The 20,459-nt window shown below is 35.3% G+C and overlaps 1 protein-coding gene across 1 annotated transcript; it reads left to right on the top strand.

Moving 5' to 3' along the window:
* The first annotated feature begins 19,637 nt into the window (after positions 1-19,637).
* Positions 19,638-20,228, top strand: LOC140962645 (uncharacterized). The gene has a single exon (XM_073421594.1). The coding sequence runs from the start codon at positions 19,638-19,640 to the stop codon at positions 20,226-20,228; it is 591 nt and encodes a 196-aa protein (XP_073277695.1).
* The last annotated feature ends 231 nt before the right edge of the window (positions 20,229-20,459 follow it).

The raw sequence follows: 20,459 nt of genomic DNA, 5'->3' as shown, positions 1-20,459 counted from the left end.
AATCCTTAAATCATGTAAACAGCTAAATGTATACAGTAAATTACTGTAAATCATATATCATGTAAACATGCAGGTGATAGCATTAAAAACATTTAAACTTATAGACTTGAGGCTTGAAGACTGAGCTGCTGAAGCTGGCGGTGGCACAACCCTATACAGGAGTCTTGCTCTGATACCAACTGAAAAGCCTACTAAAAATATTGATATTTTTTTGTAAGCTAAATCTCGAAAATATAAGTATTTAAACGCATGCATGCAATAACTGCTGTAAAACAAACATTTTAAAATAAAAAGGATTCCAATACATGTAAAGATATTGCAGTTAAAAATATGTCAAAAATCTTGTCGAACCAACAACATGCAAAGTCCTGACAACCATCAACATATAAAACGAAAGTGTATAAAAATATCCATGTTTCCTCTTAATTCATAAACGTAACGTGCCAAAAATATATGGTCCTCGGGTAAGCGTGCGCACATCCAGCCTCTCCTACTCATTCTTCGGCGCCTCTAGTCTCCTTATCAACATGCTCACCTGCATCATTCACGCCTAGTGAGTCTAAAGACTCAACATATAATATGCAATAGTGACAAGTATTGTAATCAACATATATTTCATAATCTTAAAAGCATGAACTTAAACATATCGTGTCAAAGCGTAACCTGTCCAAAACATGTATCAACATATCAGCTACAGTATTACCCATCCACTGAGCCTTGGCCTTACATGTCATCGTATTATCATATTTTTATTAGTCACAACCAATTCTCATACTTCAAAACTTTTCATCATATTCATCACTTATAAAAATCATGCACAAACAGAAATGTTTCTTAAAATCAAGCATGCAACGTATTTTTCATAATTCCATAAAAGGTCATGTTCATGATAACACATGAATTAAAAACGTGTAATTTTGTGATTAGGGCGCTGCAAGAACTGCTAGCTCGACCCGTGTGAAAAATGACCATTTTGCTCCTGAAAACCCTAATTGACCATTTTACACCGGACCTCAAAATTTCAACCCGAGGCCAACCAAACTCCTAAAAACATATTTTTAATCATTTCCGAGACGTGACATCGAGCCCGTTTCATAACTTATTCGATTCGTTTTAAAACTTGGACCGAAATCCCGATTTTAACCCGATTCAACCCGAAACTCAACCAATTCTTTCTAAAATTAAAACACGCCTTAACCGTACCCTACCAGCCCCTAAACCACCTAGACCAAACCACTTAAGACCCTTGTACAGCCCCTAAAAGTTGCTGGATTTTCGGAACTTGGATTTCCTACAAACCCTAATGCGTCAAGCCCTCAATATTTCGATCCTAGAGCTAACCGACCCAAACCAGCCTTGAGCCAACGTCACCTAGGACTAAGATAACGCCAAGGAAGCTCTATTGGACCAACCCTCGCCACGCTTACTGCCCATGCAAACTGTCCCACGCGATTCACCCGAAACAAGACCGACCTCAACCCTTCTCGGTACAAGCGCATCGACCGACCCTACAACGAGACCAGACGCGGTTGAGCCCTCCTAGACCACGTCTCAACCCCCTTAGGGATTGCACCATGGCTTGGATAGGCTCCCCTACAGCTGGTTCTCATCCCCAAGCTCGATCTAGCCGCAAACCTCATAAACATAACCTTGGTTCGATCGGACTCCACCAAACCGTGACTACCTCGCGACTCCCATTGACACCAGAAACCTTGACATAATAAGCCCCCTAAAAACAAAAATTGGTAGCCCTTTCACAAGAACAACAAAAAGAGTGAGTTGCATAAAGAAAATATGCATTTTCATGACAAAACCTTTGCAAAAACGAAACAACATAATGTATCTAAGCATTTCTCATGCAAACACACGCATATCAGCATAAAATAGCGTGAATGATGAGAAAAAAATGTTTTAGGACGTGCCTTTGCGAATAAATCCTCAAAACCTTAGGTATTTCTGCGTAGGACGAGCACCAGAGAGACGAGGAAGGAGTTTTCTTGAAAACCTTGAAGAATTTTCGAGTGGCTGCTGTATTTTGAATGAAAAGCTGCTGCTGATGTGAGGGAGGGGGTGGCCGAGAGCTTAGAGTAGGGTTAGGGTTTGCTAATGAGGAGTTTAAACCATAATAAAAGGTGTTAATGGGCCCTTAATTAAAAATAAAGGGATTAAAAGGGTTTTGAGCCCATCAAGTAATAAAATCAACTTATCAAGCCCAATATAACACTCTTGAAAAATATTTCGTTTAAGTACGTTTTTTAAAATATTGCTCGACCCTTCAAAAAGTCCTATGACTTACTAAAATTTACGTATCGGTTAAAAATATGACCCGACGAGTAAAAATACCCAACCAATGCCTATTTTCAAAAATCACACTTAATTTTTCCATATATTAAATATTTAAAAATAATTATTCAATAAAAATATTTTTCCTAAATATCACCGGTCTCCGTTCCTCGTTCGAACGCGAAAATAACTTAAATCCCTAATGCATGAAATTTTAAATAAACAATGAACCAAACCATATATCCATGCAATAATCATGCAATAAAATAATTAAACATTTAATTTTAGTAAAACCCTAGATTGCATGCAGTCAGGTTACGTAGCACGAATTTCCTAGACATTACACGTTTCCTCGATTTTCGTTATTTTTTCGTGTGATGTTTATATGACATTGGTGTGTTGTGCTACATAATATAAAAATAAAATCACATAGAAACAAATATAAAATACTAACATTGCAATTTTTTCTTTTTGTAATTTAATAAACTGCTACCACCGATATGAATCAAAAATATTTTCCCTGGTAAAAAATAATATATATTTTATAAAAAAATTGTCCATCGGTTGATAGAANTATCAAATATAAATTTTAATCAGTTATTTTCAGGATCAAAATTAGAAATGGTGAATAAATTTTCTTTGAGTAACAATGCTAAAACTTTCTTCTTGCCAATAGAGTTTTCAGCAAGTCAACCAGTGTGAACAGTGCAGAAGTAGGCTTAATGAAACTTGTTTGTACAAATGACTATTCAGCTGGATGGTTAAAAGAAAATACACTAAATGATAAATGAACGCATGAATGTTTATGGATGTTCTGATATTTCAATAATTCTACGTTATCCTTTCTTTCTCAAGGAAGGTTTATATTAAAAGACTTTTGTAATTACAAGTGATTTGAAATTACCCACTTTTGTAAGACTTAACACTATCTAATTGAAGCTCTTAGTGAAACTGAAACTGAAATACTTACAGCAGTAAAGTTCATTGCTCACAGCTTCTACGAACTAAACCAAATATTTTTGTGCACGAATGATCAGATAAGTATGATATCAATGAAGATTTACAATTATATTATTTGACAAATTATGGTTAATTTAGATTTTACAAGGACATTTAAGATATTATAAAATAATAATCACAATAATCATGTAAGTTAAAAATATATCAAACAAAATATTATTAATATCTATACATTAATCATTTCCTATTTTAGCACTATTTTATCACACTTATTATTCATCTCATCCATAACATCAAACGATATCTTATAAATCCAATATTTTTTCAATGAAAAGAATTCACCCAATAATGTTTTTTATTTGATTAAATTTGTGATTGAAGTTAAGATAAGTAGAATTTCAAATTGGTACGTCCGATACTGTCGGCAAAAAAAAAATTAAATGAGGTGGGGACAACACATTTTGCATGTTTTAAAAAACGTGGAGGTTGGCAAAACAATTGTCAAAATGGCCTAATCAAATTTTGAAACGAAAGCTTACGTTCAGATTTCCTTCATCAGTTGGTGTATCCCATTCTCAATCCCTTCTTCGAGTTTTCTCTCATCTTATAGCATTTGAGTGCTTAGTTCTATAATATTTGTGAGGTGTTTTGTTCTCCTGTATTAAGAGAGTGTGTTATCTTTGGAAACACAGTGAGTGAATTGTACACCATAAAATATTATAGTGGAAATTTTTTTCATCTTGCCCATGGTTTTTACCCTAATAATTTTTAGGGGTTTTCCACGTAAATCTCGGTGTCCAGTTTATTCTTTATTTTCGGGTTTTATTATCTCAAATTACAGCAAGTGGTATCAGAGCCTTGGTTTAAAATTTCTTAAAATTCTGAGTAAGCTATGTGGTTGCAGCATAGACTGATCTTCCACCTCATAAAAGATTTTTTGAGATTTTTTATTTAAGACGGGATAATTTTGTCCAGTCTACTAAAATTGTTGTAGACATAATGGCGGGAAGGTACGAGATAGCAAAGTTCAACGGAAGCAATTTTATGCTGTGGAAAATAAAGATACAAGCAGTTTTAAGAAAGGAGAATTGCTTGGCGGCTATTGGAGATAGACCGGTGGAGATTACGGATGATGGAAAGTGGAATGAGATGAATGACAACGTTGTTGCCAATTTACACTTGGCTATAGCAGACGAAGTATTGTCAAGTATCTCTGAGATAAAAACAGCAAAGATTATCTGGGATACTCTGACAAAGATGTACGAGGTCAAGTCGCTACACAACATGATTTTCCTAAAGAGAAGGCTTTATACTCTTCGGATGGCGGAATCCTCATCGATGACCGACTATATCAACACACTAAATACTCTATTTTCCCAACTCACTTCCATGAGGCATAAAATAGGTGAAAATGAACGTGCGGAGCTTCTACTTCAAAGTCTACCAGATTCATATGATCAACTTATCATCAACATAACCAATAATATTCTTATGGGCTTTCTAAGATTCGACGATATCTTAACTGCAGCTCTCGGAGAAGAAAGCCGTCGCAAGAATAAGGAAGAAAGGTTGGTAACATCGAAGCAGGCAGATGCTTTACCGATGATAAGAGGAAGATTCATGGACCGTGACTCCAGTGGGAACCAAAGACGAGGTAGATCAAAATCGAGAAGTAAGAAGAAAAATATTTACTGCTTTAAATGTGGCGGTAAAGGGCACTTCAAGAAAGAGTGTACGAGTATCGAGAAGAGTTCTCAAGGAAATGTGGCAAGTACTTCAGGCAGTGGTGAAATATTATTCAGTGAAGCAACAACACTTACAGAAGGCAGACACAAATTTTGTGACACATGGATTATGGATTCAGGAGCGACGTGGCACATGACGTCTCGGAGAGAATGGTTCGATCATTATGAACCAGTCTCAGGAGGATCTGTATTCATGAGAAATGCTCATGCCTTGGAAATCGTTGGGGTCGGTACTATCAACATTAAAATGTTTGATGGCACCATTCGCACCATACAGGAGGTACGACATGTGAAAGGACTGACGAAAAATCTTTTGTCCTTGGGGCAATTGGATGACATCGGGTGCAAAACTCGGATCGAGAATGGGATCATGAAAATTGTGAAAGGCACGCTTGTGGTTATGAAGGCGGAAAAAGTTGCTGCAAATCTGTATGTACTTTTGGGAGAAACACACAAAGAGGCAGAACTAGCTGTTGCATCAAATGGTTCAGGAGAAGAATTAACAGTGTTATGGCATAGAAAGCTTGGGGATATGTCAGAACGGGGGTTGAAAATTCTCTCAGAACGGAAGCTGTTGCCGGGACTTATAAAAGTGTCACTACCCTTTTGTGAGTATTGTTTTACTAGTAAACAACACAGATTAAAGTTTGGCACTTCTACTGCCAGGAGCAAAAGCATATTGGAGTTGATTCATTCGGATGTTTGGCAAGCACCGGTTGTATCCCTAGGAGGAGCGAGATATTTTGTCTCGTTCATTGATGATTTCTCTAGGAGATGTTGGGTGTATCCAATCAAGAACAAATCAGATGCTTTCCAGATCTTCAAAGATTTCAAAGCGCGGGTTGAACTTGATTCAGAAAAGAAAATCAAGTGTTTGAGGACTGACAATGGAGGAGAATATACCAGTGATGAATTTGATGCATATTGTCAACATGAGGGCATCAAAAGACAATTCACGATGGCTTACACACCTCAACAAAATGGAGTGGCAGGGCGGATGAATAGAACCTTGTTGGACAGAACAATAGCTATGTTGAGGACTAAGGGTCTAGAAAAGTCATTTTGGGCAGAAGCAGTCAAAACCGTTTGTTATATTATCAATCGTTCTCCTTCAGTGGCGATTGATCTGAAGACTCCGATGGAGATGTGGACTGGGAAGCCGACAGATTATTCTCATTTGCATACATTTGGAAGTCCTGTGTACGTTCTGTACAATGAGCAAGAAAGATCGAAGTTGGATTCGAAATCCAGAAAATGTATCTTCTTGGGTTATGCTGATGGAGTAAAAGGGTTTCGCTTGTGGGATCCTACTGTTCACAAGCTTGTCATCAGCAGGGATGTTATCTTCGAAGAAGATAAAGTAAAGGGAGACAAAGGCACAACGAATTCAGAAACTACTATATTTCAGGTGGAAAATAAGACGGACGAAGTTCAAGTTTCTTGTGAAGCAGTACCAGAGCACGAAGAACAAGAACGTGTTGAGTATGAGGTTTCCAATGTGAGGCAGTCAACTCGAGACAGAAGACCACCAGGTTGGCTTTCAGATTATGTCACTGAAAGCAACATTGCATATTATCTATTATCAGAGGATGGTGAGCCATCGAGTTTCCACGAGGTTACTCAAAGCTCGGATGTATCCTTGTGGATGATAGCAATGCAAGAAGAATTGGAAGCATTAGACAGGAATCAAACTTGGGATCTTGTTGCACTACCACGAGGAAGGAAAGCCATTGGAAACAGATGGGTCTATAAAATCAAGCGTGATGGCAATAACCAAGTGGAGCGGTATCGTGCTAGATTGGTGGTAAAAGGGTATGCTCAGAAAAAAGGCATTGACTTCAATGAGATATTTTCTCCTGTGGTTCGGCTTACAACAGTCAAAGTAGTGTTCGCATTGTGTGCGGTGTTTGACCTACATCTAGAACAGCTAGATGTGAAAACGGCGTTTCTTCATGGAGATCTTGAAGAAGAAATCTATATGCTCCAGCCAGAAGGTTTTGCGGAAAAAGGCAAAGAGAACTTGGTTTGCAGGTTGAACAAATCTCTGTAGGGTCTCAAACAGGCGCCGAGGTGTTGGTACAAGAGATTTGATTCCTATATCATGAGCCTTGGATACAACAGACTGAGTGCAGACCCTTGTATGTATTTCAAGAGGTCTGGTGATGATTATATTATTTTGCTGTTGTATGTGGACGACATGTTGGTAGTAGGCCCCAACAAAGATCAGGTCCAAGGATTGAAGGAACAGTTGGCTAGGGAATTTGATGTGAAGGACTTGGGACAAGCAAACAATATTCTAGTGATGCAAGTTCACCGAGATAGAAGTAATAGAAAGATTTGGCTTTCTCAGAAAAATTATTTGAAGAAAGTCTTGCAACGCTTCAACATGCAAGATAGTAAGCCAATTTCGACCCCTCTTCCTGTTAATTTCAAGTTATCCTCCGAGATGTGTCCTAGCAGTGAAGCAGAGAGGATGGAGATGTCTCGAGTCCCATATGCATCAGCAGTGGGAAGTTTGATGTTCGCCATGATCTGTACAAGACCGGACATTGCTCAAGCAGTGGGAACAGTTAGTCGATATATGGCGAATCCTGGACGAGAGCATTGGAGCACTGTTAAGAGGATCCTTAGATACATTAAGGGTACCTCGAATGCTGCATTATGTTATGGAGATCGGATTTTACACTCAGAGGCTATGTCGATTCAGATTATGCAAGTGATCCTGATAAGAGGAAATCTACTACTGGTTATGTGTTTACACTTGCAGGGGGAGCAGTAAGCTGGGTTTCAAAACTGCAGACAGTTGTGGAGTTATCTACAACGGAGGCATAATATGGCAGAGCAATATGGATTAAAAGGTTATTGGAGGAGATCGAGCACAAACATGAGAATGTTCCTTTGTTTTGTGATAGTCAGAGTGCCTTGCACATTGAAAGAAATCCAGCTTTTCATTCCAGGACGAAACACATTGGAGTTCAATTTCACTTTGTGAGAGAAGTAGTAGAGGAAGGAAGCGTGGATATGCAGAAGATCCATACAAAGGATAACATAACTGATTTTTTGACCAAGCCAGTGAACATTGATAAGTTCGAGTGGTGTAGATACTCAAGTGGCCTAGCGGAAACGTAAGCAGCAGGGAATGGCAAGATTGAAAGGATGTGTGGAGATGTGTTTGATTCTCAATCAAATCTCCAAGTGAGAGAAATGTCGGCAAAAAAAAATATTAAATGAGGTGGGGACAACACATTTTGCCTGTTTTAAAAAACGTGGAGGTTGGCAAAACAATTGTCAAAATGGCCTAATCAAATTTTGAAATGGAAGGTTACGTTCTGATGAGGAATTGCATCTATAAATAGATGCATTCCTTCATCAGTTGGCGTATCCCATTCTCAATCCCTTCTTCGAGTTTTCTCTCATCTTATAGCATTTGAGTGCTTAGTTCTATAATATTTGTGAGGTGTTTTGTTCTCCTGTATTAAGAGAGTGTGTTCTCTTTGGAAACACAGTGAGTGAGTTGTACACCACAAAATATTATAGTGGAAATTCTTTTCATCTTGCCCGTGGGTTTTACCCTAATAATTTTTAGGGGTTTTCCACGTAAATCTCGGTGTCCAGTTTATTCTTTATTTTCGGGTTTTATTATCTCAAATTACCGCAAGTGGGACCAACAGATACAAGTCAGAAAATTTTTTTATGGATAGGCAAAGAGAGATTTCTCAAGCAATTTTACATCCGATCGATTTTTAAAACAAGAAAATCCAAATGGTGCTCTATTTCTTTTTCTTTCTTTTTTTTTTTAATTTCTCAAGCAATTTTACATCCGATCGATTTGTTAAAACAACAAAATCCAAATGATGCTTTCTTTCTTATTTTTTAAAAAATAATAATAATTCAATTGTTTCGGTTGTAATACAAATATATAACTCATATATGTAGAATTGATCGTCTCTTTGTGGAAAAAGACTGAAATTAACCGACCTGGTTTCCTAAGGTTGCTTACAAACATCAAATCCATCGTATATAAATGGGTATATAAAATCCATTGCTGGTCTCCAAACTAATTTGAGATCGATCTAGGGCTACCACACTGTGCTTGAAAGGGATCAGCTAGCTTAGTTTGTTATGTGGCGAATTTATTAATTGGATTGGCTTTCAAAAATTTTATGTTGAATTCTTGAACCAGTGGCTTCTGCTTGCTTTCCCTTCAGTATGTGTTTATTACACATACTGACATAATCAATTCAATTTGCTCGATCGCTATTTAGAAGTGTAAAATCCGATGTTATATGTATGCCAAAATGAAAAATGTGCAATGAAGTGATTGTGGTGGCATGTAATAATTTTTCTTAGTTGAGTATGATATATTAAAACTTAACCCAAATCAACCGTATCATAATAAATATTAATGAATTGAGAATAAATGTTTAAAATCTCGATTATGCAAAATAATTACATAAAAATTAATATTTTTTTCATAGCATAGTAACACAAAATTTTGTTGGCTTATTATAAAATTATAAAAATGATACTTTTGTAGTGAAGAGTGATATTTTTGACAATAAAAATTATGTTTTTTATTCAAATAAAAATTGATATTTTCAAAGTTAAAAATGATATTTTTGACATAAAAAGAAATAATTTTGAGTCAAATAAACATATATTATGAAGTAATATTTTTGAAATAAAAAGTAATACTTTTTGTATTAAAAAATTAATACTTTAAACATAAAAATAATATTTTACAAGCAAATATACATATTGTTGAAACATTTTCATGTTCGCAATCTTGATTTTGATGTTAACAAAATTATTATTTTGTTTCTAACAAATTTATCTAGCGCGCAGAAAGCTGAAACTGATCAGATCCCAAACTGATCAGTTCCTAAAGTCAAAACTGAAGCTATCGAGACGCCAACTTAAAGCGCCAACTAATTGCTAAAACTGAACCAGTCTAACTGATATATCAAAGAACAATTCTACTAATTGTCCAGTTGAAAGGTAGTTCAACAGTAGACCTTCAGAAGATTGACCAGCTGACGAAGAGCTCAACTGATGAAGAACCCGACCAACTGAACAAAAGAACCGATACAATGAAATCATTCCGCACTATAGAATGATTTCACCATACCAGTTCAGAAGCATCAGTTGTAATTGTTCTGTTCGCATGTCACGACAAGACTATTTAATAGAGTCCAGCTAAGCGCGAATATATAAGCTACAATCTATAAGCTACTTCACAAACGCAAGTACAATAATGGATGTCGCAGCAAAGCTGAAATGAGAAAAACTTCCAGAACAGTTGTCAGAATGACAAGATATGTCAAAAGGTAGCACATGCAAATACAACAGACATTATTATTGAGTCTTCATGTACGGTCAGCCGAGTGCCTATATATATACCAGATCAAAGACCATTGAAGACAAGAAAATGCGGAACAACAACTAAATACCGATGTGTGAAGAAAACAGAAGGCACATTCACTTCATATCAGCTTACTAGAAGAAGTTAGCCCAGTTGTGTGAAAACACCTTTGTGTTGTACTGATTATATTAGTTCTCACACATTCACACACAATCACTCACATATACAAAGATTTGAGCTAATTGTTTAGCTGAGTGAGTCTTCATATAAAGACGTAAAACAATGTGTTTGTAGTTTTGGCATAAATACATTAAACATTATGTAGATTGTAAGGTACTGTCTGCAATCTTTAGTGTTAGGAGTTCTAGTTGGGTGATGCCCTTCTGGATTGACTTTAGTACAAGGTGTTGTATAAATCAAAGTCTTCTAGTGGATTCTACCCATGGTGATAGAAGGGGTAACAAATCAATTCCTTTAGTTCGAGTACAATGGACACGACATGGTGTGGAAGAATCAACGTGGGAATTGGAAAGAAAGATGCGAGAATCATATCCGCACTTGTTTGATTCTATTCTACCTGTTCCATTGTATTCAATGTACGATGATCAATTTACTGATTTTAGTTTTGATATGTACTATAACTGATAATGTATTATATGCTTACCAACGTTATGTATATATGGATGTTTGAGATTTCGGGACGAAATCTTTTAAGTTGGGGAGAAATCTGAGACTCCGTGATTTCATTAACGTTAATTATGTAGATTATGAGTAGTAAATCAACTCATATTATAATTGTAATTGGAAATCGATTTGAAATAGTCTTTGCAAATGGAAATAAACTATACAAGTTGAAAATATTCCATATTTCTTTGAAAAATAATACATTTTAATTTTAATGGCAAACTTGTAAATAAAGCAAAAAATATTACATTAAAATTTGATGGCAAACTTGTAAATTTTTGGACAAATAGTCAATTAAATTTAAGAGCAGTTTTGTAATTATTAATTGAAAGGCTATTGGACACATGTAATTGGCTGTTTGCCTTTCGTGCCAAACAATTAGCACGTTTGACTGAGAATTAAGTCGGTTAAGGCAACACTCATGTACTCAATTTTTTACCAATAATAATAACATAATTCAGGAAAGAACCGAGCGGAAGAAACAAAAGGTGAAAAGAAGAAAAAGAAAGGAATTCTAGTACTTTGCTCAAAATAAAGTTCCATTCAATCGTGACTCTTCAAGTTGGGAGTTGTGTAGCATAAACTTTGAAATAAAGTAAGCTTTATTTAGTTTTTGAGATTGTGATTTACTGTTTTGCTACCTATAAGTTGTTGAAAGAGTGATTTAAGTTCTATAATTCTGGAAAGGATGGATAATGCACCTTGGATAAATAAATTGAAAGTATATACACTACTCAACAGAAGGATTATAGATCTTGGATATCTTGACTTGATTCTAATATATCGTTCTTATTTGTTTAGTTCGAGACAAAGAAATATGATTAATTGATATTTAAGATTTGATGGTTGCTAGTTATTGATAACTATGATTCGGACCCATCAAAGAAAGGGTATTATGGGATAAAATGGAAATATGTAAGTACCGATGAAAAGTTATAATGCAAATTAATTTTATACTTGTTTATTAGGAGTACAAATTTAAGGTAATTTAAAATATGTATATATAAATAAGACTATGATTTGAAAATTTATTCCTGGAAGAAATAGTTGATTCAAGAAAATAACCAAGAAAACATGTACTCTTTGGTGTTACACCGTGGACTCTTGTATCATATTAGTTTCATCTCGGGTTTGTACGTCAGAAAAATAAGGTATGTTGCGACCGCATAACATACGACATGTATCTGTATCATATGATATATGTTCTATTGATTTAACTGAGAATATGTGTCTATATGCCTTATTTGTTGAGTTGATGTGGCATAAATAACATACAAGTTGAGCTATGATCCTTGGATACCTTGATATGATTGGATTTGATTCTGAGGTTTGTGAACACGATGCTATGTTTGACATTATGTGGCCGCATAGTCATTAGTGGCCCCGATGATTGATTGAGATTTGGGATTTGATAGCGCTTTGTCGACGCTATCATATAAGTATCCTTGACTGAGGCCGGTTTGCCAGCTCGAGCATTGATTTAATAGCGATTCGTTTGATTCTGACATATGCTCAATGGATGGGCACTTGACTTAATACCTTCACGACATACATGCATTGCATATCATATATCATTATTTAGATACTTGTGGTATATATTGTGGTTGTTTCAGACTGAGCTTTGCTCACCCCAGAGGGGACTGTTGTTGTCTTTGTATGTGGACAATGACAGGTACTCCAGGATATCAGGAGGCTGGAGAGGGTGCTTCTGGAAGGAGTCACAGTTTGAGCTGAGGTTCTTTGTTTTTCCCAGTATATATATAGGGTATCTATATACCGGGGCATGTCCCAAGGATATGAGTTGTTTTTATGTAGTTGGTTTTGAAGGGCCAAAATTGCATTTTTCTTCCGAATTAGCCAAAGTGGTAAACATGAAAGTTGTAGCCCTATGTGTTTACTTGCATCTCCGATTGGCCTAATGTCATTTGAAGGTCTGAGTAAAAAGTTATGCTCATTCTCCCAACATGTGTTAGTGCAGGAACAACGAAACACACGACACACTTCGTGCCACTTTTGGCTGGTCTTTCCTAATGATTTGAACAAAACTCAAAACATAAAAGTTATAGCCTTATACCTTATCTTTCCAATGAAATTGACCTCACATCAATTGGATCAATAAACAAAACATTATACTAAAAACCACAACAACTGCAATATTTTTCGTACCGTTTCTGCACTTCCATTTCTTATTTGGCTCAAAATCAACTTTCTATTCTACCCATTCATTTCTTTAATCATCACCAACTATGAACATAATATCAAAACAATAACCATAAACAATGACCATATTTTAACCATTCCAATAAACATAACCATTACACATAATCTCAACCATCAAACCATATGAAATATCCATTACCATAATAAGCCATAAATATCCGATAACCATATTTCCTAAACACCCAACCAAAAATAATATCATAAACAATAAAATGCTAAAAGGTTGGGATATTACATTTGTTGATCAACAGAATTTTTAGACTCTACGGAATTCTCTACAAAGCTTAAAATAGGTTTTGATGGTGATGACACAGTTGGAAACAGTAAGAGATTAATACATCATGCAAAAATTGAGAAGGGTAAACAAAAAATTGCATTTGCTGGCACTAGAGAGAGTTGGGAGGGTAACATAGTGTTTGAACTACAGAAATCGAAACCACAAAAACTTTTAGAGTTCGTATGAAAATGGATAATCTTTCTAGGAAAAAGGTTCAAGATGTCACATTCAATAAAATTGGACGACCAATAGGAAAAGCTGCTGTTGAAATGCAAAATTATATTTGTGTGCTGGCTCAAGAAAATGTTAAGATTAGTTACAATACTTGAAAGAAGATTCCAAGTGATGTTAAAGAACTGATATGAGAATCAGTTAATGTATGCAAGTCAAAATGTTTTGACAATTATAATATTCATATTGTCATGATATATTTAATGTTAAATGTTAACCTTTTTAACGAATTTCCGCTTTTGTTATTTACAGTTGACATACAATGTTGACACAAGGTTGAAGAAAAGTTTTTCAAAATTAGCAAATAGTAAGTGGCGTCAATACAATACACATCTCACTCGGACATTAATTTTTAGCAATCTTGATAAACCGAAGGAGTAGAATGAGTCACCAATTGGCTATGATATTAGAAGAGATGGTTGGAGTTCTTTTGTCATTAGTTGCATGTCGGACGACTTCATTTGAAGATTCTTAATTTATTCTTTTAAAATTATTGGACAATAATTCATTATTTATATTGAAATTTGACATGTGGAATGTTTGAAATAACTAAAAACTAACTGATCAACAAAAAGAGAGAAGAAAACCGAACATTATACCGTCATCGACTTGCACGTGAAGGATATGAAAGCTATGCTGAAGAAATAGTAAGTATTTTTTGAGCATATTTCCATATTAACCCTTCAATATGTTAAGTACATAAAATTATTTCACACATGTTGCTGGATTTTTCTTGTTGTAGGCGGCTAAATATGTGATGTTGACGAGATTAATAGAGTTATTATTTGTAAGAAAGGATGAGTCAACAAAGAAATAAACTTTGAAAGCTAGGATTTGACGAAAAAAGTACAAGAGATTGTAAGAAAATTAACAATACATACAAATTAACCAGAATATCAAATTGCAATGAAACCTTTTTTTAGTAATAATTATTTTTATTGTGCATGACATGATGATTATATATAACAAAAGTTGGAGGGTAAGAAGAATATTGAAAGGAAAAAAAGAGGATATACTTACAAAAGAATTTGAGAATGAAGAACATGATGGGCATGTGAGGGGCATTGGAGTTCATATCACTCCACAACAATCTATTTCATTGTTGGTAAAACATGGAAGAGTGCTGATGTCGCCAAAGATGTAATCGCTGAGCATAAAAGGGAGCCGATGGAGACAAAAAAGAAAATTTTAGAACAAGATGTACATGGGGAATTCCATTTAGTTAAAGTAAAATAGATGCTATAAATAGAATTCAAGATCTACTAGATGCTTGAAAATTAGACCTGGATTTCGAATTTCCTGGCCTAGTAAGGGAATATTTTCAAAAATCTATTCAAGGAGATAGATAATGGAGAATAAATTATCTTAGATTCAAAATTTTAATTCAAAAGTTCAAACGCGAAGATAATACATGATGAAGATAGCAATCTGGCCCAATAAATAGAAAGAACCTCCCATTCAAAAACCACACCTGAAAATTACACAAAATTTTCAAAAGTTACTCTCAAGTGCTCTCGAGATTTCGAGATTTGCTCTCCAAGTTCTACCAAGTATCGAACCTCTGCTACAGTCCAAATCTAAGGAGGATTCGAAAATCCTAGCAACGAAACCGTTCTTCACGTTTTAGCATATATATCTAAAATAAGTGAGCTTGTTTTAAAATAATTTGCATATGAATTGTTTCGTTTTTGAAAGTTTAGGTCGAGCGCAATTCTTTTTCTACCTTTTCTTGTAATACGATTATCTTTTGTTTGACAATGTGAGGATTCTATTGTATATGGGTGATAATCTCAAATAAAATATGTTTATGGCCTTTTACGATAAGATTGTAACCATTATATTGCATCGCCCCCTTAGAAAAGCAAAAATTTGGGACTTATTTCAGTAAATCATGAATCTCGGTGCCTAGGCTGAGATATACTTATTATATGTTGTACGAAATATGTTATGCATGATTTTGAACGACCTTCACTTCCTGAGTCGCAACCATATCACTCACCTTTTATGCTCTCGCAATAGTTAGGAACGAAGAACAAGTAGAGTATGAGGAGAAAAATATGTTTTGGGACTCGTGATGAATATGTTTTAATTCAACAAATTCTTTTAGACGCGTTATTTAAAAATTATTTTGTTAAGTTGTAAAACGCTTTCGTAATTCTATTTTGGTTTGGAGTTTTTCATTGTAAAGACTATTATTTTGAACTATTTATGAAATAGACTGATTTTTATTTATACTATGCTATGGAGCTTGTTGTTTGGCGATTATGTGATTGTTTAACATTGACGGTGTCTACTAACCCCGGTCTCGGAGCATGACAAACTCGATCAAATTTATTAAATGTTTAGAACTAAATTGGGAATTTGTGACCGACCAGAGAAAGGGAACAAACATATGGGATTGAACCTGGTCTTTCTCTCGCTAATCGTATACGACTCTCGACCACCCTCAACCTGTTGAGACTGCTCGATGGTGGGTGGTTTATGATGTGTTATAGCCTAAAACAAAGTAATTCGAGGTCATTAAATGTAGGCTAGACCCATTTAGGGTCCAAGCCCACAAAATCACCAAAAACTTTATAAATTGGTCACAACCTCTAATTTCCAAGTTGAGTTTACACTTTTACATTTTAGGCTTTCTTGGCTTTGTGTTCTCTTAGGATAGATGTTGAATATTATTTCATTGATGATCCAAATAAGAGACCAGTCTCACAAATTACGACTTGTGAGACCGTCTCACACAAGTTTTTGTCAAAAAAATTTCATTTTCTCAGGTAGATTTTAATATATGTAATATAAGTTTTATTATTACCACGTGAGTCATGTAGGAAAACATCAATGTAAAATAAGTAATATTCGTTGGATTTTGTGATTTCAAGCCAAAAAAATTCAAGTTATTGGATAAAATCAAATTTTGACATGTTACATAATTAAAATTCAAAACAAACCAACTTATATGACTAAAATCCAAATTTTCTATTTTTTTAGTTGGAAGATGAAGTTTTTTATAATTAGGTCTCGAACCTAATACCTCGTACCAAACTTAGGATTTTTTTTGGTGATCATCTTTAATATGTCATTTTTTCACATGAGTATTGATCGACACTGAACACATCGATCGATAATATCTTGCACCTATTTATGAATGAATTGGTGCTATATATATCAGCTAAATCCAGAGCAGTCAACGTTGATTAGATTCTTCTAAAACAAAGTTATCATATATACATCTGAAAGAAATATCGTAAAATTAAACAATATCCAAAATGTTCCAGCTGGGAAGTCGTACGAAGGTGAGGTTTGGGTAAAATTATTAGAACAAAAACCTAACTTTTCTTTACGAAGCCATTAATAATGCAGTATAATTAATCAAACAACAATGGGCTGCGCCACCTACTGCGCAGCCTACTCGCACCACTAATACTTCCCCATGCAGGCTGCCGCCAAATCAGCAGATTTATTAAATATCTCTCCCAATACAGAGCCGCACGATCCCGCTGGCGATATTACCAAAACAAGTTCAAGAATATTATTATTCTTCCTTCTTCCATTAATAATTCATTTATCAAACTCTACTCGGAAGAGTCCATGGATCTGTCGAAAGATCAGGAGTGGAACAAGATCTCGAGTGAGGTACTAGAAGTGGGTTACTACTTGGAGTGCCAGAAGAACCACGCGGCGAGCATCGGGAAGTACGCGGTGGACGGGTGCTGCGAGTTCATGCCAGCTGGGGATGAAGGCAGCGTAGCGTCTCTGCTTTGTGCGGCGTGTAGCTGTCACCGGAGCTTTCACAAGAAGGTGGTGCAGTGGTTGGAAATTGTGGGCGATTATGGCTCCGATTTCAAACCTTCCACACCCTAGTAATCGACTGTGTAGTGTGTTTCAGCTTCAGATTTTGACTCCATTGGGATCGGAAAATGTATGTTGAAACATTGTCGTATTCGGATTGTTCGTGCGATTCATTTCCTAAGGATGGTTGGTAATTGTTTTTAATTTTTTTAAATACGATGGGATTCATGGATCTTGAGTCTCATCATTGCCATTGGGCCAAAGATCCTTAGCTTGGCGATTGGTTATGGTTTCTAAGTTTGTTTTGTATTATCAATTATGAGTGTATTGGAAATGTGATTGAGAGCGTGCGCTCACATACATGTAAATAATTTTTGCATCAATTTTTTTATGAAAAAGAACTTAGATTTATTTATATAGAATATTTTATGAAAAATGCAAGTTTCATAAAGAGTTTGCAGAACCTTAGAGATTCCAGGTTCTGTCGACCCACCTTTATGATTAAATCGTCTCAAAAGAGACTATTCTTAATGAAATATGTGTCTAGCTAAAATAAACCAGACAGAAGTCGGATTTTACGCGAAATTTCTAAGGTTTTGAAGTCTCATTCTTGCGACTGAATCATTGGATCTTGGCAAGTTATCAAAAATATTTTATAAAGACGAAAAGTCATCAATCTATTAGAGGAAAAGAATCATATATCTGACTTTTGAAGATAATAAGAAATAATTAAGTCAAGATCTCGTTTGCTAACAGTAAAACAAGCAACAAGGATAGTGCTTTGGAGGTGCATTTTATTGGGATCTGTACAAATAAGTTTTTATTTCAAAGTAAGATACTATTGATTTTAATTTCAAATATTAATACATAATTATACATAGTTGGAATCTTTGTTAATTTTTGTATATATATAAATTTTTGTACATATATACACAATGCTCATTCTTAAAGAAAAAGTGCATTTTTGTGTTGCCCTAAAATTTGATTTAAAGTATGAAATGCGGAAAGTTTCTTTTTCCAGCTCATCATTAAGCATAAGGTGTGAAAGCCCAGCATATGTTTCCCTAAAGCTCAGCCCAATTTAATATTTAAATTAAATAAAAATAATAATAATAGTAAAAATTATCATCTTTATTCATCTATTTCTTCCCATAAACATATCTAATCCATTCTTGCCATGTTTGAGCGTCCGTATCTCCGCCATCGGTCAGCGGTTTTTGAAAGTAAAAATAGCTACGTGAAGCTCTCAACAAAGGCTATCCAATGATAGCCATTTTGCAAGGCCTTCTCACAATCTTGTTCGAACCTGTTCGAGACCGCCGCCGGCTTTCACCGGAATTCAAGGGACAACTCTTGTTTTAGGCTTCATAGAGCTCGGTCTATTAGCCTTGAGTTAGATTTTGAATTGCAGAATGTAATTTTAGACTACATGGTTTTGAAAATTAGGTATTTCGGTTCATCCGAATTTTTATAATTGATATGTATTATAGGTTGGATCTCGGTTTTCTTGTGCCCAAAACGCAGCGGAAGTTTAAAATTTTTTATTTTATTTTGACAATCAAAATATATTTGGACACTCTTATGGTTTTTAATTAAACATACATAGGATGTTTGAAACTTTTACCTTTGGTGATTAAATCACTTGGCTCCAACTAATCCGGTATTGACGGATCTAGCTCTTGATGAATCCCTACGAACTTTCTTCAAGTTAGAATTGCATGGAACTTAACAAATTAGATTGCATGTTACAAACTTTAGAATTTAAGGAATGGAATTCTTGCAAATAGCAATTAATTGGATCAAATTGATGAAGGTTGAACTTTCTAGGGGCTAAATTGAATTTTCAAAAAATGATGAGGAGAAGTTAGAGAAATTCAAAAGTTCTAGGGGTTAATTGGCATATTTGAAATCTTCTAGGACTAAATTGCAATTTTTGAATCTTTAAGGGGTCATTTGGTAATTTTTGAAAAACTTAAAGGACTAATCATGTAATTTGCAAAACTTAAGGGGCTATTGTGCTAATATGGAAAACTTGAAGGACCTAGATGATAGGAAAATTTCTAAAACTATAGAACCTTAATCAAGAATAATGCAAATTTTACTAGGACGAATATTGCTAGTGGGAATAGCTACTTACGCTTTATTAGACTTCGAAGCTACACATTCTTTCATATATGAATCCTTCGTGAAGAAATTTGGAATCTTACCGGCAGATGTGGAGTCAAGATTCAGAGTTACAGTACCTTCTGGGGAGCATCTGGTCTCTAGTATCATGGTTAAGAACGTGGAACTAAAATTACAAAAGAATATTATACGGGAGGACCTTATTGTGCTACCGATGCCCGAGTTTGACATTCTTTTGGGCATGGATTGGCTTACATTGAATGGGGCTACTATTGACTTTCAACGGAGGACTGTTTCTATTAGACTGCCCGATGGGAAAACGTTCATCTTTGAGGCTACACGAAACAATCAAATGACGCATATCATTTCATGCATGCATGCGAAGAAGCTTATTCAAAAGGATTGCCAAGGTTTTCATGCTAGTATTATATTTGCACCTGACATTGACAGACAATCTATTGAGGATGTGGAGGTAGTTAAGGATTTTCGAACGTATTTCCTGACGATGTTTCTGGCATCCCACCCGAGCAAGAGGTGGAATTTTCTATTGAGTTGATGTCCGGTACAGTGCCGATCTCTAAGGCACCATACCGATTAGCACCTGCGGAAATGAAGGAATTAAAATATCAAATTCAAGAGTTGTTAGACAAAGGATTTATTCGCCCTAGTTTCTCCCCATGGGGCGCGCCAGTGCTATTTGTGAAAAAGAAGGATGGAACCATGAGGTTGTGCATCGACTATAGGGAGCAAAATAGAATGACAGTAAAGAATAAATATCCACCGCCCT

The sequence above is a fragment of the Primulina huaijiensis genome, chromosome 17, assembly GCF_012295235.1.
Source record: "Primulina huaijiensis isolate GDHJ02 chromosome 17, ASM1229523v2, whole genome shotgun sequence".
Classification (NCBI taxonomy): domain Eukaryota; kingdom Viridiplantae; phylum Streptophyta; class Magnoliopsida; order Lamiales; family Gesneriaceae; genus Primulina; species Primulina huaijiensis.
The sequence above is the reverse complement of the archived record's forward strand: the minus strand, read 5'-3'. Positions and strand labels throughout refer to the sequence as shown.

Coding starts and splice junctions, on each gene's coding strand:
- LOC140962645 (XM_073421594.1), top strand. CDS start 19,638: ATGCAAATTTTACTAGGACGAATATTGCTAGTGGGAATAGCTACTTAC.